Below are 24,505 nucleotides of genomic sequence, written 5' to 3'. Positions count from 1 at the left end.
ATCTCTCTTATGCCCAGGGCTAATGTGACAAGGTCAAGTAGTATTAAGTTTTCAGTAATGTCCTTTGTCTTTCTGGTTTGAATTTTCTTAGGAAAAAATTTAACAAAGAATGTCAGTAAAGGGAAAGCTATAGAATGACTGGGAAACTTTTTAACTCTCATAATGCCAACAGCAGACAGGGAGAGTCCAGTAGACCATTTCTAAGTTACCACAGCATATACTGAGAAAGATCCAGAGAACTCACTCAGTATAAATAAGATAATACTGCATTATCTTTTGTCCCTTGTGCAAAATACATTTATTTTCCTGGATATTTCTCAATATGTGAATCTAGAATCTGAATCATGGGTTTTCAGTCTTTACAGCCATACAGTTAGCCACTAATATCTGTGGTGATATTTGCTACAAATATTAAATATATTTGTGTACTGTTGACTGAACCTAACAAGAACCTAAAATGCTGACATGTACTATGTACAGATCTACATATAAGGCTTAATGCTTTTTACAGTTAATACTTCATAATTATTTGATTGCATAAAGACTGGCAGGGAGGTAATAGAACTAAATAGAACTAGAACCAGGACAACTTTACAATATCGTTTGAGAAAGATATAGAAGTATAGCAACACATACTCAATTGGCTTTATATCTGTTTCTCTGAATTATTACATTGTCATGTAGAAATACTTGCCAACTGAATGTAGAAATTATTTTTTTTCTCTTTTGCATATGGTCAAATTTTCAGTAAGATTAAAGAGATTACAGCCAACATTTGATCCAGAATTTGTGTACCAAAGTTAAATCCAGCTCTGACTTTTATTGGTAGTGCCTATGCTGGAAACACATTTCAGCAGCAAATAACCATTTTTGGCTCTGACCAGTTGTAAATTTGTGGAGTGGGTTTTGGTTTTTTGCATGGACTTGTTTCTGACCATAAGAATTATGATTTATAGCTTTCAAAGGCACTATAACCCTCAGAAAATACTGCTTTCCATGAAAATTAGCAGTCACAAAGTGAAACACACATTGCTATTGGTGTTACCATTTTCTCATTATACTTAGGCCTTGTCCTTACAGACATGAAACAAGTTACCTAAACGTGTATTTTTTTAAAAAAATATGTAGTTGATTTAGTATGTGCTTATACATAAACATACTAATTTTTATTAAAGACTGGGGGTTTTTTGTATCTTGATTTTATTTTTTCCTCCCTCTTTCATATTTAAAATAAAACTAAATAAACTTTAATCTGAAAAGTAATACTTGGAAATAGCCTGGCAGCTGACCAAACCATTCAACAGTCTTTCTTACTTGCACTAATGGAAGTTTGTAAGTAAAGAAACTTGAATAACACTAGACAGTAATGTTTTAATAGTAGTGATAATACATGTCTTACAGTCCATAATACAGATGAATGTCAGCTCAGTGTCCTTACATTTACTCTTCAGTATTACAAATAAGAATTTTGTCATGGCTGTGCTATTGCTTCGTTGCTTTGTTGCACAAGAAAAGCTCTGATATGCAGTAAGAACAATTCCATAACTGTCTGTATAATAGGCACCTATTTGTCACTGTCTTACAGAAGTAGAAACAGAGAGGAAGCACTAAAAATATATTGAAGGACAGTGCAGCCTTGACCTGTTAAGAAATACAACTGTGACGATGATTATGTTAGTTTTAGGATCTAGGATGTAATATACTGAGTGGAGAACAGAACCAAGAAGTTTGAGCAATGAGAAATGTATGAAGAAGAAAGAGAAAATGTAGATTTTATTTGTTCTCCAGAATCAGGGTCTTCTGTTAGTTTCATTCTAGTTATGGTGCCTCAAGAAAAGCCAACTGAGTTGTGTAAATTTTTCAAGACTTTAGATCCTCAGCACTAAATGCAAGAAACAGAATGAAATATTTGCCAGATAAAACAAAACATTGATGAGTAAATATTAAAAACTGAGCTACTGAGAAGACTAAGAAATGCTTTCAAGTTAAAATTTCAGTAATTAGTTCTAGCACCTTGGATAGCTAAATGAGTATTTTCTTATGAAAATAAGTAAATTGTCATATCTGTAGAAGATACTGTTGACTTTCTCTTATGAACTGCTGGTTTATTTAGTTGAAAAAAACTTCTTCTCTTTTGTTCTTAGATTAACTGAGCTTGTACCTTTAAATTCATTTGTATCTTTGGAAAAGCTGGATGTCAAAAATAACTGCTTGTCAGGTGGGTTGTATAAAATACATAAAACTGCATTCAAACAAGAACTTTTTAATTAAATTATAAACTTATTTGCATTTGATTGTTCTCATTTATTTACAGGTAACATTTACATAGAAAACATAAATACTTTCTAAGTATGGATGTTACACTGATTATAACTATATAGATAGCAGAATTGCTTGTCGTACTTCATGATTTTGGTACATTTTACTTCCATGTAAGATTTTATGAGAAATAATATGGTTGTGAATTCAAATTTATATTAAATTTTCTTTTCTACTACAATATAGACCTTAAAGGTGTCATTACATGGTTAAGTGGCTGTCATAAACTAAGGGAGTTGTCACTCAGTGGAAATCCTCTTGTCCAAGAAAGGAATTGGAGGTAAGAAAATGAATTAATTTGCTAAATCAAAAAAATCAAAATCAGCCAAAACCTGGGTGTATATGCATCTTGCTCATCAATCAAAATCAGCCAGAAGACTTGGTGTATGTATGGTAGTTAAACAATAGAAATGAGGTATGAATGCTACCAAAAACTGGAAGATAATTTTATGAAAATAACAAATAAAATTCAATTCTGTGATCTTTATTTTTGAGGAATTCCAGTTTGTAGTTTTGTTTAAAGAAAAATCTTGATGCTTGACTAGAACCTTAATAAGAAGCAGTTTGTACTAAAACTCAACAGTGGTCTCTCTAAGTTGTATAACTGTTACCCCAAATAAGCATTTTTCTTTGTGATAATTTCTTTAGGCAAATACAAAATTTATAAAGATTATATAGGCCTTCTTTTGCTGTTTATTTGTAACTGCTTCCTTGCCCACTGATCACAAGATCTTTTTTGGCATGAATTCTCGTTGTTCCTCTTTACTGACAAGTTTAACACCTTTGGTAACTTTAACTTTCTGACTGAGGTTTTGTTTGACCTTTATTACCCTTTTTTATATTTCGTTAAAACTTCTGCACAAAGACATGGCCTTTTTTTCTCCTTATCTTTCATCTGCACTGTTTCAAACTTTTTTTTTTCTCTGATTATTAATATTCCTACACCGCTTACTTGTCTGTCTCAGAACCATCAGTTTCTGTCTATCACATATCTTCTTAAAGTGTTTCTCTTTCTGCTTTACTGTCTTTTTCTTCTCTTAAATTTTACTTACTCCTTTCCATCACTTCATCCATTCACTGCTTAACAGTCTTGCTTCTGTGACAGGTTCACACTGCACATGGATAGAGAAAGTGTGGTGTCTGTAATAAATGTATTAAGGAATCCTTGGCTTAGGATCTTTTAAGGAAAAAAAAAATTAGATTAAAAAGTCAGAATGAGTGGGTGATTCTTCCTTAGGAATTGAAGTGGACTTTTTTCTTGTTCTGAGAATTCCTTATCTTTACACCAAAATTTAATAGCTCTTATGAGCTATGAAAGACACAGATATAAAGCTAATGCTGTTCTTTGCCCTCCAATGATGTATATTACCAAAATAATAATGTGAAAAATATTTAAAGGGCTGGTCTTAGAGAGTATTTATATATATATATATATATATATATATATATACATATACATAAAAGCTAGATAGGGTAGAAAGGAAACTTCACATATGAAATGAAATTGTACCCTGAAATGAGTAGCTGTGATGGGATTGTATTTGTAAACCATATGAATAAAATTGTACATTAATAGGGTTTTGTATTTTGTATTTTAATAGAAGTGTCCTCATTTCTTGAGAATTCTGTGGCCTGAAACACGGTACATGGGCCAATGCCATCAAGACTTAAAACTGAGAGAATTGCTCAGCAAAAGTACAGTAATGCTGTTAATTTAATGTGAAGTTTTATTTCATCTTCCTTAGAATTAATACTTTCTAGCCTAGAGGCCTTCAAGAGCAGAATAAGTTGGAAATGAAATTTTAGACTTTTAGTTGATGTTCCAGAATACGTGTGTTGAAATAGTTCAGTGTCTTTGAGTGAACTCCCACTATAATGCTGTTAAATGTAAAAAGAAGCCTTTAGTTAGTAATAACTGAAATCATGACCAATTCTTTCAGCTAAGGAAATCAAGTATTTAACTAGGAATTTGTTAATATAATAAAATGTCTAAGGAAATGAAATGAGACACAACAGTTGGACTTTCATTTTGGATGTAATTAAAACAGGTGACTGAGATTTTTTATTAGAAAAATATTATTATATTTTTAAGCTTGGCAATTTTAAAGAATGACCAAAATTGCTCCTTGTCTAACTTCAAGTCAGTTAAAGGTTGAGGCTTTACACTTCAATGTTATGCAAAAAATGTCTTTAGATAAATTATGTTCAAATTCACTACATTAGATTGCCTAGTGGAACAACAGCAAAGTTTGGAGTATATGATATATTAAGAGAAAAAAACAAAACCAAAACCACCCTTATATGTGTATCTTTCATTAGAAGATTTTTATACAAATTTATAATTAGTATTCCACTGGAAAAAATACTATTTGAAACTTTCAGTTGGAAATGTTTGAATAGTTTAAAAGATAATGGTACAAATACATTCTTGGTTGGTTTATTTGTTTTTTAATGAATAGACTTATTTTCACTCCCATGATCCCTGTAGGTAATTTTGTGAATAAAATTCAGTGACTGTGACAATATTTTAAATTCCCATTTGCATTGTTTTAATTCCCACTGTTTTACAGAACTAACTGTTATTTCACTTTTAACCTGGAGGGGAAAAGCTTTCTGAATTCCAATTTAACTATAAGAACTGACACTTTCGATTGCTTGACCCAGTATAGCTTTTATGATTAGACAAGAGATTCATTTGTCTAAAGGATTTAAAGTATGGGATACTATAAAATATGGATTTGCTGAATACAGCATTGACCATAACTTCAGGCAATATGTTCCAGTGAACTTTACATAACCTCTTGATACCAACAAAGGAATTAGTTGTAAAATTTCCCAATCAGTTTTGTACTTTCATGTCCAGCCAGTGATAACACCAACAAAAGTGAAGTAGTAAGAAACTGCTTTTTAAAAATTAAACCCTGGGATCAGTCTGAGCACTCCTAGGGGAATGTGTTTCAATGCTGTAATGATTAATAGAGCCTCTTAAGTGACAGAATATTCACCAGGAAGTTTTCACTAAATGAAATATTGACTCAGCTCGTCACCAGGAGAAACCCAGCTGGAAAAACTAGTGTTGAGATCCCATAGCTCTAAGACACGATACTTCCAGCATCAATGAACGACACTTTTTTGAAGTATCGCTATTCAATATCAGCTTTGGTGATTGCTCTCTATGTGTTCAGGGACTCTCTATCTAAACCCATTTTTTTATTCCAAATGTATTTCAGACATGTTATTCTTACATTAATGGGCACTAGAGAAGCAAGATTTTTTATTTGTAAAAAACCTAATATTCTGTTCTATTGAGATACATTTTGGAATATTCTAACTCATTCATAGCAACCTTCTCTGATTTTAAACAGTGTATATTGTCTGAGCTGAGAAATAGTTCTTTACCTTCACAGTGAATAGACAGTGAGTTCTAAAATTTTGCAAACAGTATTTATTTTAATAGTAAGTGGACTTACAGCCTGCAATAAGTATTCTTTCAAAAGTTCTTAAATGTTACTTAAAAACTAACAATGAAAATACTGAGTGTCGATGTATTGATTTAAATTATTTTGCAGTTTTACAACTTTCAACTAATTTGGTCAGGTATAAGAAATAGGTGAAACAAGATTGCAGTACTAGATTATATTTCACAATAGCCTAGAAGAGAGAGCACTGATGATACTGGTTTTTTAAGTTGGTAGATAAGTTTCTCACTCATATTTTTTCTTGCATCAGTGGCTCAACTGTCTTTTTAATAGCAAGGCAATGTCATCTCTACTGTCATCTCTTTCACTGACCAAATTCAATATTTCAAAAGTAATTTTTTTTCCTGTCAGTCATACTGAATATCATATTGCTTTATGTGGTACATGGAAGTGGTAAAGGGAGTAAGACTGACAATGTTTAGTATTCTGTGCAATTTTTAAATCTAAACATTTCAATGGGTCAACAAAATCAGTGCTGTATCTTAATCCAAATCTTAGTTTGCTGTGTTGCCTACTAATGAAATGCATTACAGGTGTCTATGTACAAGTGTGTCAGATTTTCCTGTTATTGTTTAAGTAGGTAAAATGCTGGCTGTGGTGGATTGAGAATGTTTGCATTGACCTCCCTGGGGTCAGTATTTCATTAGTGGCCATTATAACAACAAAGATATTAAGAAATCTTGCTAAGTTCTGTTGTTTATGAAGAATCAAGTTTTAGTTAATATATTAACATATGAAGTAAAGACAAATATATACAAATATGTAGAGAGCTATCATCATGTTCCATCTTGTTATATGATTATACCAATAAAATGGGAGTTTCAGCATTAGGATTTTTTTGTAAAACTAATAATGACTTTTTCTTTTCTAAGGGCTTCGTTGTCTAAGGTCCTTCCTAGTTTACAGTTTCTTGATGGTGAAATCTTAAACTGTCATACTTTGCCCACAACTGAAAGAATCAAAGCATCAGAATTAAGAACTTTTCTGGAACTTTGTCAAGTTCAAATTGAAGAAAATGATCTACTGAAAAAAAGGGCTGCTGAACTGATGTATGTATTGTGAATATAAATTGCATTCAGAAATATGTTTTCATGTATTCTTAGTGTAGTTCTTGGTGTCTTTTGAATTTTACTTAAGTTTTTTGCCTGGAAATATATCATGTTAAATCAGAGATTAGAATCAGTGACTTCAGCGCAAAGAATATTTTAGATATTCAGGTATTCAAATACGTGGGCCTTGACTTTTTTTTTTTTTTTAATTTAAGTTTGAGAAAACAAGTAGTTCAAAACCTTCAGTTAGTAGTAGTTCATTGAATTCATACACACAACATAGAAGAGTGATACTGAAAATAATATAATCGTATTAATGTGATTTCCAGCTTTAGCTTAATCAAACCTAGTTTGGCTGTTGGTGCAATATACTCTACTTTTTTCCTGCATTTGTTTTCCATGTCTGTATTTTTCACATTCAAAATGACTGCAGAAGATTTAAACTCTTCTCTTTTAAAGTAGTGGATTAGATTTTTCTGTTTACAGGTCTTTGATTTTGTCATACTTACTACCTTTATCATTATTACCATGGTTAATTCTCCAGTGACTTCAGCTTAGACATTGCAAACAGTAATTTATCATTCATACCTGCTATCTTTGCTTTGCAGTATCTAAATAGCTCGAACTTCTCATGTTTTTGCACTTGGTAATATTGCATGTTTTCTTCTTTGTTCGTTCCTTTTCATTTCCTATCAGGTTCACAATATCCTTGTAGTCCTTTTAATATCCAACTTGTCTGCTGATTTTGGAAAAATAATTTCCTTGATCCTTCCAGGTACTGAACATTATCCCAGAGCAGGTGAAGCATGTGACGTCTGTCAATTTAGTCTGAACTTCTCCATGTGTACTTTGTTAGTTCAGGAAAAGTACCACTTTTTTTCAGAATCTAGATGTTTGGCGTTTACACATAAGCCCGTGTATCCATGGTGTCTTGTTACTACCTAACAGGTTATTACATTGATGTATTATTGGCTGTTACTAGGCTACAATAAAATCTTCATAGCTCACAAAACAGATTTATTTCAAAAGAGATTTCTGTTAAGAATTAGATTGAAAGTAGTTTGGGAGAAATGATACAGTGCAGTTTTTTATGACAGATGTAATGTCTAAGTGTTTCCTAGAACCCGTATATTTCTCCATTAAACCCTCAAGATATGTCTTCTCCAATTCTGTGATTTTTGGCTTCTGGTTTGCAGGTGAGAAGCTGATACTTCCTAATCTATTTACCATTTTGAAATAGTGTTCTTTCCTTTCTTTTTCTTAAAAGGAAAAAAGGAGATGCAAAAAAAAAAAAAAAAAGTACTCCTTCTCCTTTATGGTGGAGAGTTTTCTTATGTCTGAGATTTAGGGCCTGTTTTGTCAGTATCCTTTACAGAAAAAAATGCCCATATGTAATTAGGATATGACTTGCAAGAGAGGTGTAGTAGAATCTAAGAACCTAACTTTCACATACATTTCTGCAAGATGGTAAAAAATGGGAGGGAAAGATGATATTCACAAAATATAATGCTTTATTTAACCATAGTCTATGAATGGACAGCTAGACAGGTAAGAAATTTGTTGGGTAGTCAAGCTCAGACCATCTATTAACTATTAGTAGTTAATGGCTCATGCTACTTTCTGGAGGCTGACTTGTCCTTTTAACATCTTCATCAAAGACCTGGAGCAGGAAATGGGGTGCACACTTACCATGCTTGCAGATGACAATTTGGAGGAAACTGTTTACATGCCTGAGGGCAGGGCTACTATTCAGAAGCGCCTAGGCAAGCTGAGGAGGCAGACCAACAGGAGCCTTGTGAATTCAACAAGGAAAAATGCAAAGTTCTTTATCTTGAAAGGAGTGTCTTGCAACAATACAGACTGGGACTGGCTGGTTGAGAAATGTCTCTACTGAAAAGGACCTTTGGATCTTGGTAGGTAAGAAACAATGCGAACCAGCAGTGTACCCTGGTATCAAAGAAAGTTAAGAACATCCTGGGCTCTATGTACAGGAACACAGCCAGTAGGTTGAGAGGAGTTATTACTTCCCTCTCTTCATCCCTTATGAGCTCACACCTAGAATACTGTGCCCCATATTTTGGGTCACCAATATATAAAAGATATAGATAAACTGGAACAAGTTTGATGCATGGCCCCTAAGATGATCAGGGTGTTCAAGCACATGCTCAAGAAGACAGAGCCAGGCTGTTTGCAGTGGTGCATGACAGGAGAATGAGCAACAAGGACCTAGGCTGAAACAAGAGAAGTTCAGATTGGTGGGGAGGAATTGATTCCACCCAGTAACTAGCTACCCACCAACTGTTTGCTCACTACTCTCCCCACAAGCAGGATGGGAGAGAGAATAAGAAGATCAGAAGCAAGAAAAACCGATGGACTGAGATAAAGAGATAAAGACAGTTTTTCTGAAGGAAAGAGAAAAAAGAAATATTTTTTTTTAAAAAAAGAAAGCAAACCAGGTGATGCAAAGCAATAACTCGCCACCTCCCACCAGCAGTCTGATGCCCAACTGTTCTCTAAGAGTGTCTAACTTGGAAAGACTCCGCCCAAAATTTTATTTCTGAGCATGATGCTATATGGTGTAGAATATAATTTTGGTCAGTTTAGGTCAGGTGTCTTGGTTGTATCCCTTCCCAGCATCCTGTCCTACTTGCTGACTGGGACAGAGAAGATCTTGAGTCTTTCCAAGCACCATTCATCAAAGCATTAGTGTTGTATCAATACAGTTTCAGTCACAAACCTAAAACACAGCACCATATGGGCAGCTATAATGAGAATTAACTCCATCCTAGCCAAACCCAGTACAACTGGACATAAGAAAATACCTTTTCACTGTTAAGACAGTGATGAATTGCACCAGGTTGCCCAGAGAGGTTGTGAAGTCTCTGTTCTTGGAGCTTTACAAGAACTTACTGGATAAAGCTCTGAGTGATCTCGTCTGATCTTGGAGCTAACCCATCTTTGAAGTAGAAGGTTGGACTAGAGAACTCCTGAGATTCCTTCAGTTAAGAATTTTTCTGTGATTCTGTGTTTGAGAAAAGCAATAGTGGGAAGAAGGAATTATGTAAACATCTTTCCTGAATGTGTGGTTTAGATGGGGACGGGGAGAGTTGTGGACTTTTCTAAGGTTTTGAGAATTAATTCACAATCTTTTAATCTTGTATCAAATTTAGTCTTAAAATTATTTTCTTCTGTATTAAAGCCCCCTATGTTTTATTTTGTCTAAAAGTACAATTTATGGATGACTTGAAAACCGTTGAAAACTGTAGTTCATAAAAGGAGCTCTAAACTTGTTTGTATATAAGCCTTAACAGCATAGCTATTATATGTACATACTGTAATACTTTGACTGAATTAATGTGACATTGCTAAAGAACAGGCCAACAATAGAGCAAAATTCTGTCTGTTTCACATCTTGCTAAGTTATGAGCCCCTGTAGGTGCGACCTCAAGTATGTAAGCTGCCAAAAGTAATCACTGCTTACTTCCCTAATCCATGTTTCATACACCACTGCTGCCCAATTAAATTGTCTGTGCTGTTTCTGCCTGCAATTTCACTGTTCTTGCCATACTTAAGAATGAAACGTATTTTAAAATTAAATTTCTCTGTTCTAATAAATTCTTTCTGTCACATAATCTTTACATTTCTTGTAGTCAGTAATCGTATAAAAAATACTATGACAGCTTGGCTGCAGTAATTTTCTTTCAGTCATCAGATATGCAGATGTCTGGCTAGTGGAACCTGGACTTTATAAATACTGTATAGGTAATACAGTGAAAATGACAGGAATTTCATAAATGATATTGCAGGAGAGACTATGTCAACGGTGACATCTTTCATGTGTTTGTAAGGGACTTCTGTAACCTGCAGCTGAACATCAGTAATGATGCTTATGGAAGTCTCCCTGAAGACAAATTAGTTTTTAGCACACTTTACAAACAAAAGCTCGGTTAAGACTGGAGTGTACTATTTGAATATTCCATGTATCAGAATTATAAAATTCACAGTAGAGCTGGCAAAAGGAAAAACATGACATTAAGGAAAATTTTAACTAGCACACAGAGGGATGGAATATTATTTATGATTTAGCTGCAAGGGCCAGGAGAAAACTGCCATTGCTGATTAGAACCAATCTGTTTGTCCACTGACCATTTTGCCTCTGAGAGGTTTGTTCTGCTGACTTTTCTATTTTTACTGTCTCATTCTGACAAAAAGATGCTCTTTGACTAATGTGGCAGTCATTGTAGATGCAATTGCAGTAGGGAATTCTGTACAAAATATGTCAGCTTTGTAAAGAAGCTTCCACTGCCACTTTAAACTTTCCGAGTAGCAACATTTTGGCTGATTTAAACTCCACTAAAAGGACTTTAAGGATGAATAGCTTATCCTTTTCCATATCTGTTAAGTCAGCCTGTGCATGGGTCCTTACACTTCCCAGGTGGTTTCAGTGGGGATTTGCTCCTCGCCACCTCTACTCTTTCCTCTCCAAACATTGCATATGAAACTGAGCAGGGTTTGGTCTAATTTTACCAAGAAGACAGTGATGGGTACTCTTGGTGGACTGATTTTAGGACTGAAGTTGTAGCAGTCATTAAATGCCTGACTTGAATTTCCAAATAGATTTAAATCTGATTGTAATGCTTTCATCTTTCCTCGAAGTCCCTCAAAAATCCTAGCATAAGTTAAGAGGTATCTTTTTGGTTAAGAAAACTACAGGTAGCTTTCTGCTCTTAGCATATGTTTGTGAAACATTTTTATATTGCTATGAAAGATCCATTTCTTTTCTGGCTTATCCCTTTCTCCCACTGCAAAAGCAGTACATCGTTTGTGGCTATGCTAAAATTTACATATGGCATAAATTACTTTCACTTGTTAAGATCAAAATAAAGCTGTGGGTCACGATTAAACATGAGGGAATGTGCTGGTCAAAGCTGGAAACCATAAAAATTTTTCTGTAGCAAGACTGCCATATTAATCTACATTTCATTACATATTAAGCAGCCAGGCAGCATGGGTACTGGTGCTTCCATCAGGATGATCCCATTTCTTGTTTTGTCTAGATGTCAGTTTATGCTTAAAACCTTGGTTGTGTCTGAACCAAGAAGCAATTCAGAAGAGTTAGTGTGTCCAGACCCCTTGACCTATAATGCCAAAAAAATCTGAATGGCAAACAACCAATTTACATTAACTGAAAAGGAAATATTGTGGTATCAGAAGTCTTAATACTGTCATATTTCTTACTTTGTCTTCTCTCTTTCCTCATATGTGTTTTTTTCCATTAAACAAGTAAATCAGTCCTGCATATTTTCCATTATAGCAGCTTCCTTTCTGTGGTTTGAATAAGCTGTCTTCAGAAGCACAGTCCTTCTGAGACACTGCGAAAGCTGAAGTGCATTGATATGATAGCTATACCCCAAGCTTATTGAATAATTCTTTTTTTCTCCAGAGATGTCTGAAATCTCTGTTCAATTAAGGGAACCACCAAGCTGATTGCCATCTAACATTCTAGCCCCATCTTAATATTTTTTCACCTTTGCAGGAGAAACCCCAATACAGTTTCCAAGCCACTTCTTTGCTCATAATTCTCTGAGGTGTTACTACAACTTCCTTTGTCATTTCTGGAAACTTGGACTGATCTGACTGCCTAAAAGGAAAGACACTTTTACACAGAGGGCAGCCTAAAAATCATACAAGATCAGAGTGGATTGCCAGGGAATGTGTCAGCTGGGAGATAGGATGAATGCCCACAGTGACAAGAGTGTATTTTGCAACCGCTGCTTGGAAAATCTGCCCAAAAGCAGCTTCTATGAAAAAAGTAATACATGGTCCCGGGTGAACACACAGTTACTCCCTGCCTGAATTTTTAATTGCCTTCAACCTCCCTTCCCATTTCTGCTTGCCACATTCATAGCCGCTGGAAGGGTGAAACAGCTGCTCAAGATGCCCCTGCAGCTGTCAAAGAAGTGGATGCACAAGTATCCTACTCTGGTCACTGTGACAGTGTTTCATTTTTGGGTTTTGAGAATGAACAAGTATACTTAGGATATACTTCTCATACAGAAGATTATTATGTCTAATATAGAAAACATTCTGGGTTTCTCTGAAATATCTTAATCCTCAAGCAAACAAAAACCCAAACAAAACTAAAACAAAAGAAAACAAAAGAAAACAAAAGGTGGGAATTGATTGTGGGGCTTTTTAAAATATTTTTTTTGTCTTCCTGCCAAAGTATGTTTTGTAGAACTTTGGTAATGATCTTGTACCAAATTTATCTTCTTAATACTTTAACTAATTTAAAGTATTTAACTGAGGTATTTAATTAATGCTTTAAGTATTTCATGTTGAAGAAATGAGTATTCTTACTGTGTAGTAGGAGACAGCTAGAATTTGTTAGATCCTTAAGCAAATATATACATTGATTTAAATATTTTTAGAAAATGTCATATTCGTCGAATTAACAGGAGTAGGAGTAATGTTGTGTAATGGTCAATCAAATGTCCAGCTAATGTACAGTGAGTCATGTAATTAGCCTGCATGGATTTGGCTTCCAAGTTAGCCATTCATATTTTGTCCAATAGCACTGAAGTTGCACTAACAGAGGAGAAGTTGGAATCTTTTTTACTCTTGTAAGATCTGATTCTGTGTGTTCTTAAAAATCTAAAAAGTTCTTAGATGAACTTCACTAGAGGAAATAGTTATATAGGTAAACAGTCTTTTCACAATAAAACCTTATCAAATCTTCACCTTTCAGGAATGATGAAGGAAAATTCTGTTATTCAAACTGTAATCTTAGGACCCGATTTTTTGCAGACTTCCAAGAGAATTGTTCTTATTGCTACTTTTTCTCTTGGATTGCTGGCCTAGCATTGACTTTGTGTTCCTCTGAAAATAGCATCAGATTACAGATCTCTGCATCTATCTGTGCTATGGAAGGAAAATGTTTTAGTGATTCCAAAAGTACCTGCTACCTAATATGATGAGCAAACACTGTCCAAATAGACAGCCTTCTGAATCTGTAACAGTTCATTCATATTTGCTCTTACTCATCCTCATCATTTAGATGGTGTAACACAAAGAACTAATGAAAGCCAGGCTTTGTAGATTAATGTTGCTTCAGTCTAGCACCTTTCCTTATACTGATACAAATATCTGTACTTAAAAGTTTCTAAGTTTGGGGTTTGTTGCTGTAGTTCTAATCTGAATTTTAAAACTACTGTTATTTTTATATTAGCTTTCATAGTTTCCAGATAAAATTGATTAAGGCTGTTACCAGATTTATAACAAAATTATCTCAAATCCTCTAAAATTTTCATCTTCATATGACTCTTAACTGCACAGAAAATTAACAGTGAAGTGCATGCTCTACTGCCTATTTCAAAGAGACTGAAACACTAAAAAACAAAAAAGTCAGAGTAAAATAAGCAATCTATTATATGTAAGTATATTTTAAATACTGCCAAAAAAAAGAAAAATGAAATTAAGATTTATAAATACTGAAACTGGCTTTCAGTCAGAGTAATTACTATTCACCATAGGAATATAGAAACATGTAAGGATACTTGAAAATACAAGGTAGTTTAGGAAATAGTAGAGGGAATATATATTTTTAAAGAGCATTCTTACAGTCTGAAAAGTAAAAACATTTTGTCTTTTTTTCAGAATTGCCTCTTCTATTGATTCTGCAAAAGGACAATGCTGGTATTTTAATCAGTTGATGAAACTTAGTATTAAACACCGATATGCACATGAGTATGGTGAATTAAACATTACCGACAGAGATGGACCAGAAGCACTGAAAAGTCATTTAAAGCAAACATCCACTGGCTGCCTACAGGAAAATAACCTCTTTATCATGGGTGCGACAGAAAATAAACAGGACTTGTTGGATCCTTCCAAAAGATGGATTACTACTGGCCATATTCAGGCCACATTCATTAACTCCTCCATACCTGTGCACCAAAAGGAAAATAAAGAGTATCAGAGAGAGAAGCAGAAGAACATTGAATCTTGTATTAATTACAGTGGGGAGAACAAAGGCAACAATAACATATCAGCCCAACTCACACTGCAACAATCAGTGATAGCAGCAAGTAATATGAGAAGAGATCTTCAGCACACTGAGAATGATACAGAAAGGTAAGACAGATGTCAGATAGACTATATGGATAGGCAATAGGAGTGGGGATTTCTTGTTCAAAACAGCAGCACAGAACTTGTAGTAAGATAACAATATTTTTAAGCTTATTAGACAATGAAGAGTTATCTAAGGTGATGCATGCTAGACTTTCATAATAACAGCAATCCTTTGTGGTATTCTGTCAGCTGATATTTTAGAATATAGTTATGTATGTACCTAAAATATTTTTTAAATTCTATATAGCGAGAGAATTTCAAAACTTTTCCTTGGTCTCTTACCTTTTCCTTCTTTTTTTTTTTTTTTTCAATATATTTATGACACAAATTCAATGACACATACAAAGTTAGGTATGAAAATGCTGGATGGTTTGCAGGAATTTTGGGGTAGTTTAAACTACAAACTATTGTAAGGCTTTTATGCTATACTATTCATCAGTCATTCAAGATTCATCTGTGTAGAATTTACATTCAGTATCATTTAGAAGGCAACAGGGAAAAGTTGCTTAAATCTACCATCTTACTCCCTTGACCTTAGGCCAGTCTCCTGCTGTTGTGATGACTGAAAAGCTAACAGCCTGCCCTGCCCTTGGTACTCCTCCAGCATGCCTCAACCTGCTTCTTAAAAGTAGAAGCAGGGGTGAGGGGCCAGTTCATGTTCTGTGCCCCCAGATATGATCCGACATGAAACAGACTGGTTTATTAACTCTTTGTAATGCATTTGCTGCTGATTTGTATGGTTCTGGATGTACAGTCAGGGAAAAGAGAAAGTGAAATTTTTATCCTAAAGATACAAAAATTCAGTTGTGATTTCATAAGAATTCAGTTTCAAAAATAGATCTCTTGAGAACACTATGAAGTGCAAGCATGGAAGGTGTGCTTCTTCATGCTGTTTAGACTTAGGTAAATGAGCAGTAGTGCTTAACAGGTACTTAAAACACTAATAATTTGTCATAAAATTTATCATTCAGGAAGACCACAGAATTGATCATTACCTCTCAGGAAGTGGAAAGTAAGAGTACAGTAGTCTATTATGGAAGATGAAAGCTTCAGAAAAATATTTCTGAAATAGTTCATTTAGAATTTTTAGTTAATATTTTAAATGTATTCTGTAAGTTGGTTGTATAAGTTCTCTTCAATGCAGAATACAAACCATTAGAGGGTTTTTTGGTGTTTTGTGGTTTTGGGGTTTTTTTGTGTGTGTTTGTTTGTTTTTTTTTAACTCAGCTACTGCCTTTTATACATTCAAAGCTTATAAATAATAAATATATTAAACATATAATTTATATAATTTAATATTAATTATAATTTAATATAATTTATAGTTTATATGATTTATATAATTATATAAAATATAATTCTGGCTTAACCTCCAAAGTGCTTTTTTTCTGAAAAGTACCCCTCTATTTTAATAGATGCACTGCACAAAGAAAGAAAATATGTAAAGATTGGGGGAAATTTAGATGTCTTTTCTTAAACCTACTACGAACAGAAATGATAATTTTGTGGAGAAAAGGATTCCAAGATTGTAAAGTCATAATGCAGACCCGTCATTAAACTTCACAGAATCACAGAATCATCTAGGTAGGAAGAGACCTTGAAGATCATCTAGTCCAACCATTAACCTAACACTGACAGTTCCCAACTACAGCAGATTCCTTAGCACTATGTCAACATGACTCTTAAACACCTCCAGGGATGGGGACTCCACCACTGCCCTGGACAGCCCATTCCAATGCCTAAGAACCCGTTCTGGAAAGAAATGCTTCCTAATATCCAGTCTAAACCTTCTCTGGTGCAACCTGAGGCCATTACCTCTTGTCCTATCACTTGTTACTAGGATAAAGAGACTCATCCCCAGCTCTCTGCAATCTCCTTTCAGGTAGCTGTAGAGGGCGATGAGGTCTTCCCTCAGCCTCCTCTTCTCCAGACTAAACACCCCCAGTTCCCTCAGCCGCTCCCCGTACGACCTGTGCTCCAGACCCTGCACCAGCTTTGTTGCCCTTCTTTGCACATGCTCGAGTCATTCAATGTCCTTTTTGTAGTGAGGGGCCCAAAACTGAACACAGGAATCAAGGGGCGGCCTCACCATCACCGAGTACAGGGGTAAGATCCCTTCCCTGTCCCTGCTGGCCACGCTATTGCTGACACAAGCCAGGATGCCATTGGCCTTCTTGTCCCCCTGGGCACACTGCTGGCTCCTGTTCAGCCGGCTGTCAATCAACCTCCCCAGGTCCCTCTCTGACTGGCAGCTCTCCAGCCACTCCTCCCCAAGCCTGTAGCGCTGCTGGGGGTTGTTGTGGCCCAAGGGCAGCCCCCGGCATTTGGCCTTATGGAAACTCCTCCAGTTGGGCTCAGCCCATGGCTCCAGCCTGTCCAGGTCTCTCTGCAGAGCCTCCCTACCCTCGAGCAGATCAATACTCCCACCCAACTTGGGGTCATCTGCAAACTGACTGAGGGTGCACTCTATCCCCTTGTCTAGATCATCAATAAAGATGTTAAACAGGAGTGGCCCCAAAACTGAACCCTGGGGGACACCACTCATGACCAGCCACCAACCGGATTTAACTCCGTTCACCACAACTCTTTGGGCCCGGTCGTCCAGCCATTTTTTTACCCAGCAAAGAGTGTGCCCATCCAAGCCGTGAGCATCCAGTTTCACCAGGAGAATGCTGTGGGAAATGTTGTCAAAGGCCTTGTTAAAGTCAAGGTAGACAACATCCACAGCCTTTCCCTCATCTAATAAGCAGGTCGCCCTGTCATAGAAGGAGATCAGGTTTGTCAAGCAGGACCTGCCTTTCATAAGCCCATGCTGACTGGGCCTGAGCATCTGGTTGTCCCGCATGTGTTGTGTGATGGTACTCAGGATGAGCTGCTCCATCAGCTTCCCGGGCAACTTTTTTTCTATCAGTATAAATTAATTGAACATGTATTTAGAAAGCTCAATCACTGAATAAATCTAAACAGTCTTTAATCAGTGCTTGTTAAACAATATGCAAATTAGAAAACTTACACATATAACCAGTGGTCAGTAGTGTTAATTTGAAGGGTAAAAGTAAGCAAAAGGTGAAATTGCACTTTCTCAGTTTTTCCTGCCTGCTCCATTGGAGATATTTTTCTCATGCATTTTTCATCATTCTCCAGTGTTTTGGTTTTTTTTTTATACAGACAGTGCAGATAAGTGGACCCCTCCCATAGTTTATTCAGTCACTGTTAAACCACTTCTGCTCCTAATCCTTCCTTTGTGAAGACCCTTTCACTCCAGTGAATATACAGGGAACAGAGCCCAGCAGAGGTCAGTCCTCTTAGATAACTGAGTTTCCAAAGTTATGTGATATGAAAATCCTCCAGTGTTTCTGAACATATCTGTCACATCTGGATTGTAATTTCTTAACAGTTTAATGGCAGAACCTTCCGATGCATCGTGCTATGTTTTATGATTATAGTTTGGCAGCTCTGATAATCCATTTGTACTGGTGAGGGTATGGCATTCATAAAGGTACTTATTTCTCTGTGAGGCTGCATATGACAACATCAGTGATCCAGTCCCTTTGGCGGCAGTGCAATGCCAGCAGTAAAACTGGCTGCACCAAAACAGAGAATCATCAGTTTATAGAAGCTTTGAGACAGAAGCATGAAGCTGCCACACTAATCCAGGTTGGTTTATGGTATTCTCCTTACTTATTTTACAAATTAATAAGAAAAAAATGTTACTAGTTTTGTGTATTTGTCATCTTCTCTCTATTTTTGCTTATGATTTTGTTAATAGTTTCATAATTAAACATTTTTATTTAATCAGCATAACCTTGATGTTACTAGAAGAGAGCCTTATTTACAAAAAGTTTTAGAGAAGCATAAAAATATTTTCCTTTTTTTCACCAAGAATTTCCCTGAATTAGTTTTGCTTGATTTAATTATACTGTTATGTTTAAGACATATTATGCCCATGTTCTTACTGAGATATGTCTATGTTATTAAACTGACAGACAGTGCATAACTGGTACATCATTTCTGATATCTATACAACTAACTACTCTTCCCATTTCTTCTATCCTACCCGTCTCTTTCTTTCTCCCCCCATCTCATCAAAACAGGGTTGCCTCATCCATACTGCCATTGGGAACAGACCATGGCCTAGGATGTCCTGTGGTAGATACTGAGCTAACAGTTTAACAGAATGGATTATGTGCAAGTGTTTAAGTTCATGCCTTGGCTCTGTTTAGTTTGGTAATCAGATATAGTATTTACCTGCCAGGTTACCAGGGTTCATGGGTTTTTCTACATTTTTAAGCAAATGAACCCTGTACTGATTTTAGATTTCAAGTTAACTTTAAAACATTAAATACTGTAAGTCTTCTATAAAAATGTCAACAGTGACAAAGTGATTTAGGAGCCTAAGTTCCATTGTCAGACTGAAAAAACAAGTAATTCGATAGTTTCTATTCAACAAATGGGCAGTAGCAAAATGTTTAGTAAATGTACATACTAAAAAAAGGACAAGTACAGAATCGTATTACAGCAGTAACTTACCTGGAAAGTTGAGCTAAAATTTGTTTCTGGAATATAGTGTGTAGCTAGTATATTAACAGTTGATCTCTGTAAACTTATTTAATACATTTTTGACCTTATATATTTGACCTCTACTATATAATAAAGTGATGAGTTTCACAAATTAAAATGTATTTAATTTGTTTCAGACCTGATAATTTTCAAAGTTAGTACAAGAACCAGAGTCTTTCCCTATTTATCTCTGGTGCATTTTGTGGAGTTTTAGATCTCTCTTATATCCATCCTTTATATTCAGTCTTTTGTAAATAAAAGTTTAGTCTATTTAGTCTCTTTTCATATTACCCTGTACTACTTTTACTGGTTTTGTCCCTCTCTGAACCTTTACCTCATTCTATTATAACATTTTATAAAGAAGTGACTAGAACTGAATTCCATAGGCAGACAGGTTTGTACAGTAAGACAGTTTTCATCTTATTTCTTAAGTACTACTAACATATCATTTTTCTTTTTGATCATGACTGAACACTGACCTGGTGCTTTCATAGATCTATGTTAACAACTGCCTTACAGTTTATCCTTCTTAATATACCATTACAATTGCTTTTCTCCTTTGCATTTGTAAAAACTAGTTGTATTTGTTAAATTAAATATATTTGTCATTTGGTCACTCAGTAATATCAGGATGTTTTATGTGGATGGTTATCAAGATCTTTAGGGAAAATAACAACAATGAAATTATAAGAAAGTGGTTCTAATAAATTTATCATTTTTATAATAATCAGGAAGTATGTGTGTAAAACCAGTAACCTTTTTCAATAATTTATGCAGTTAAACAATAATTTCCTAAAAATTAAAAAGCTAAATGTTAAGACAGAATATGAGATTTACTCTTCCTGTTTTAGTATCTTCATTGCAAAGCTATTAAATGTGGACATCAATACATCTTTCGGGACAGGGGAAATTTTTTTGCCTGGTGTTTAAATGCTTAGGGCATCTTGAATATAATGATGTCAAAAACTTATTAGGGGAAAAAAATGCTGTCCTGAACTTAGTTTTCTTCATTTCATCTATGTAATTTTGAAATGTTTTTCTGGATCTGATTCTATGGCTTGGCATGTGTTCCTAACACCCTTCCTCTTTTTTTAGCACTTGATTCCTAATGTGCTCCTTTTTCTTGGATATGATTATGGCTACTGGTAATATTTTTTAAAAAAATAAAGATCTTAGACAGTTAAGAAAGAGTAACTGACCTAGGTCGATTGCATGAGATGTCTCCAAGAATTGCTACTTGTAAACTATTAGACATTTAGTACAAGTGTATTTTTATTCTCAGTAATTTGAAAGTTGACACTCAACTTTGTCTTATATAGCCTTTACTTTCAGTTTATAATAGTCCCTCAAGGAATTGTCAAATAATTAATTAGTTGACCCAGGTTTGTAGTTGAGGGAGTTGCAGGATTCCTTTCTGCTTACTTGTGGAGAGCCTCTTGAGTACTCTAAGCTTTAGACATATGCTGGCATTTAATTTGTCTTGTAGTTTTAAATGTCACATAAAGTTCAAAAAACAGATCATTGAGCTATTAAACCAAGGCCCAAGATGTTTTATCTTCCTAATGGGATAACATAGAGAATCTGGATTTGGGTTTGATCTATGGCTTTGTATAACATGCTTTAAATTTTTTGTTTAGGCATTTTGGAAGGGTTTTCTTTTGCGAAAGAAACTGGCGAGTGCTATTGCAGCTGTTAAAAATGATGAAGTGGAGGATGACTATGAAGTAATAAATGTGGATGATTTCACGTTTTCCGAAGTAAGCACAGTGATTAGCATAAAAACTTAATGTAAAAAATAATATTATTCTTATTAAGCAATTGTGAGGGATTTGGAAATAAAAGAAATTTAAAAGACTACCAGGAATAGAATTATCATGTTGGATGTCCAGAAATAAAGAAGCATTTGATATATACAGCTCATTTAAGTGTATTTGTCATGGATTAATTGCTTCCTGCTCTTTGAGATGCTCTGGTAGTTATTGTGCTATTAATGTCACACCCACCAAAGAACCCCATATATTTCTACAGTTAAAGGACAATTGAAAGAGTATAAGGAAACAGCTACTTTTGTTCTAAAATGTTTAGCTTTTCAGTATTTTACTAACAGATTATAATGTCAACAGTATTTGAGTGTCTATGTTGTTCATTTTCATGATAGAATGGTAACAATAATATAGCCGAAAAATATAGAAAATATAACTGAGAGTCAGTGTTGCAGAATTCCAATAAAAAGAATGCACCCCCAAAACCAGAGGTGAAATAGTCTTATTAGCTCTTCTTTTGTCTTATAGGTAAAGTGCTAAACGGATCACTAGTCTGAATACAGTAGTAAATTATGAAGAGAAGTATAGTTAAATCAGAAAAAAAACCATATTTAGATGATCTGTGATACACAAAATACAGTAGTTATTGCTAGTAATTTTTACAAGTTAAATAGAGTTAATAATGTTCTTTCAGTTTCAGATGATTGAAATTGTCTCAGAAGTTTCCAGTCTAAATAAAAGCAGGAACCAAAGGAATTTGAAGAATAACATTACATTCAAAATGTGAATTTAACAATAATTAAGTAAAAAATAAAAATATCTATGGGATCAACCTTGTCATTCAGTTAGCAAGGAAAAGGATCTTTAAACCAATTTTATGTTTTATAGCTTCAAAAGACACATTCTATGTGGGAAGTTCTAGACTCAGTATGCACAGTAAGGCAGCTGTTGATGACTTACCTATATATTTGTCTGGAGCACTGCTTTCTCTCATTATTCACATTGGTTAGATTTTTTTATTTTTTTTTTTAGTGGTTTCAGGTAAAGCAAAAAAAAAACCTGATAGCAATGTGGCCATTTGAGACCTAAGAGGATATGACTAACGGTTTTCATGAACCCTTGTCTCTGAATGTGCTTATTCAGCTGCTTCATCTTTGGAAGAGCCATTTGTCAATATTCCATTCTAATTTTGCAAAGGAGATTGAAGCAATAGCCCTTCTACTGACAGGATTAAATCCTATTTATTATCACATGTTTGTAGGGCTCATAGAGAGTTATGAAACCAAATATGTTGTTAGTTGGAGCAGTGCAGTTTACACTTGATCAGTCTTTGGTCATCTAAGTATCAGCCTTCTTTTGCCACCCTGTTCCGCTTAGAAAGTAGTTGAACTTTGTATGAAATTATTACCAATCACTTGATGACTTAGAGTAATTTTTTTTTCTTCTCCCTTTCAGCAGCTATTTTAAGATACATTTTCATAATTACTGTCTTGTTTTATGAGCATGCAAAATGTTTGAGGCAAGAGTCCCAGGAATCATTTGGTAGACAGGAAATGTGTGTGTGTAAACATAGAGATCTGGCTTAAATTTTAGGATTTTTTTTCATTTTAATTTGAAATATATATACAAAAAAGAACAGTCTCATTAGTTGGTGTTCTCTGATCCCTGGCTTCTTTCTAAAATAATAAAAAGCAGAAAGTTGAAGGATTTACTTCTTCACACAGGAAGGAAGTATCTGTTCGTATATTAAAGAAGGAAAATATCCTGTTTTGAATTATTCAGCCGGTAGGGCAGAGTCTTAAATACTGTAATTCAATTGAACTGTTCTTGTTTCACTCTGTTTGGCCCAAATAATCCTGTGGGTTGGGTTTTTTTTTTTAATTGGTAAACTGAAAACTACATGGGCAGTTTTGTTCCATCTGTCTGTCAGCAATGCAATCACATTTGGGCAGTTGCTCCTGAGGCCAAGGAGAAAAGGAAGGAGTGAGGAAGGCAGGAAAAAAAAAGGCTAGCTCATTTCAGAAAGGCTTGAACAGCATCACCTTCTGGTGTTGCTACACATTTCTTCCTTTTTTTAATTTTCAAATTGTTATTGAGTTTATTAGGAAAGAAATAAAACACGGGTTTAGGGAGGAATCTCAGAGAAAGTGTTTAGGTTCAGATCATGACAGGAGAACCATGAGATGACATTTTAATTTGCATGACAGGCTCAAATGCTGAACTGGGAACTGATATCAAATAAGTTACTCAGGCCCTTAGCTTCTTGTGATGAAAAATATAAGAACATCTGTTTTCTACAGAGTAGCGTATGTGATAAATTTGCAATGTATATGGCCATGAAGGATATACTTTTTTTCAGTGAGTGAGCATCTCAGTGTTCAAGATTAATGGCTGTAACTAGATTTATACCATTCAATATTTGTCATACTTTTTCCTTCTTTTTTTTTTTCTTTTTTTCAAGCATGTTTTTTTTTTCTGTACTGCAGTTTTACTGTGAGAAATATATGCCTTAACTATAATGGGCCTACACTCTGCCCTGCCTAGCCCAGACTAGCCATCCTCAGTCCTAGGTTGCCTGGTTCCATGTGTCTTTAGCAGTTTCATTCTCTGCAGTCAGATGATACCAAATCACATGACTTTATACTTCTGCAGAGGCAAGCAGCAAAAGCTTGGAATAGTGTATACTCCTTTCTGGCCTCAGTGTTTTATAGCAAAGTGCTGAAGCAGAGCCAAATGATGACACATATCAGTGGCTATCTGTTTGGCCTTAAACAAGTGTGTAGAGAGGAGTACATATTGCTGGTCTAAGAGATCCCATATGCTAGAGTTTGGAGGAAGAAAAAAATATCTGGACACCATTTTGTACTGCAGATTTCACTGTTGGTTAGGGTGAGTGAAATGAGAGAGAAGGGCAGAAGAACCTTTCCTTGTTGCAAACCAATACAAATGTACTAAGTCTTGTCCAAAAGTTTTTGGAATAGTCCACTATATTGTGGTATAGTCACTGGGGTTTTTTTATACCACTGTTATGTAGATTTCAATCATAATGTTTTCATTCAGTATTATCTGGCATCCTACAAAATCACTAGTGGGCAAGCACCCATTTAAACGATTTGCTGGTGTCAATGCAATAAGTCATTAAGCACCGATCTTCATTAAATTACTGTTTAATATCTTCATTATAAACTCAGTGTACCCAGTGCTC

General features: G+C 34.9%; 1 protein-coding gene across 1 annotated transcript in view; it reads left to right on the top strand.

Annotated features, from left to right (window-relative positions):
* Positions 1-24,505, top strand: part of LRRIQ1 (leucine rich repeats and IQ motif containing 1) — a 118,286-nt gene that overhangs the window by 24,046 nt on the left and 69,735 nt on the right. The window contains exons 13-18 of the mRNA XM_026841039.1: positions 2,145-2,218; positions 2,506-2,599; positions 6,671-6,847; positions 14,504-14,980; positions 18,496-18,634; positions 21,175-21,294. Coding sequence (XP_026696840.1) covers positions 2,145-2,218; positions 2,506-2,599; positions 6,671-6,847; positions 14,504-14,980; positions 18,496-18,634; positions 21,175-21,294 — 1,081 coding nt within the window. The remainder of the gene's footprint in view (positions 1-2,144; positions 2,219-2,505; positions 2,600-6,670; positions 6,848-14,503; positions 14,981-18,495; positions 18,635-21,174; positions 21,295-24,505) is intronic.

Source organism: Athene cunicularia, assembly GCF_003259725.1.
Source record: "Athene cunicularia isolate RWA chromosome 1 unlocalized genomic scaffold, athCun1 chr1_part2, whole genome shotgun sequence".
NCBI classification, from domain to species: Eukaryota; Metazoa; Chordata; class Aves; order Strigiformes; family Strigidae; genus Athene; species Athene cunicularia.
This window is presented reverse-complemented; position numbering and strand designations above follow the sequence as displayed.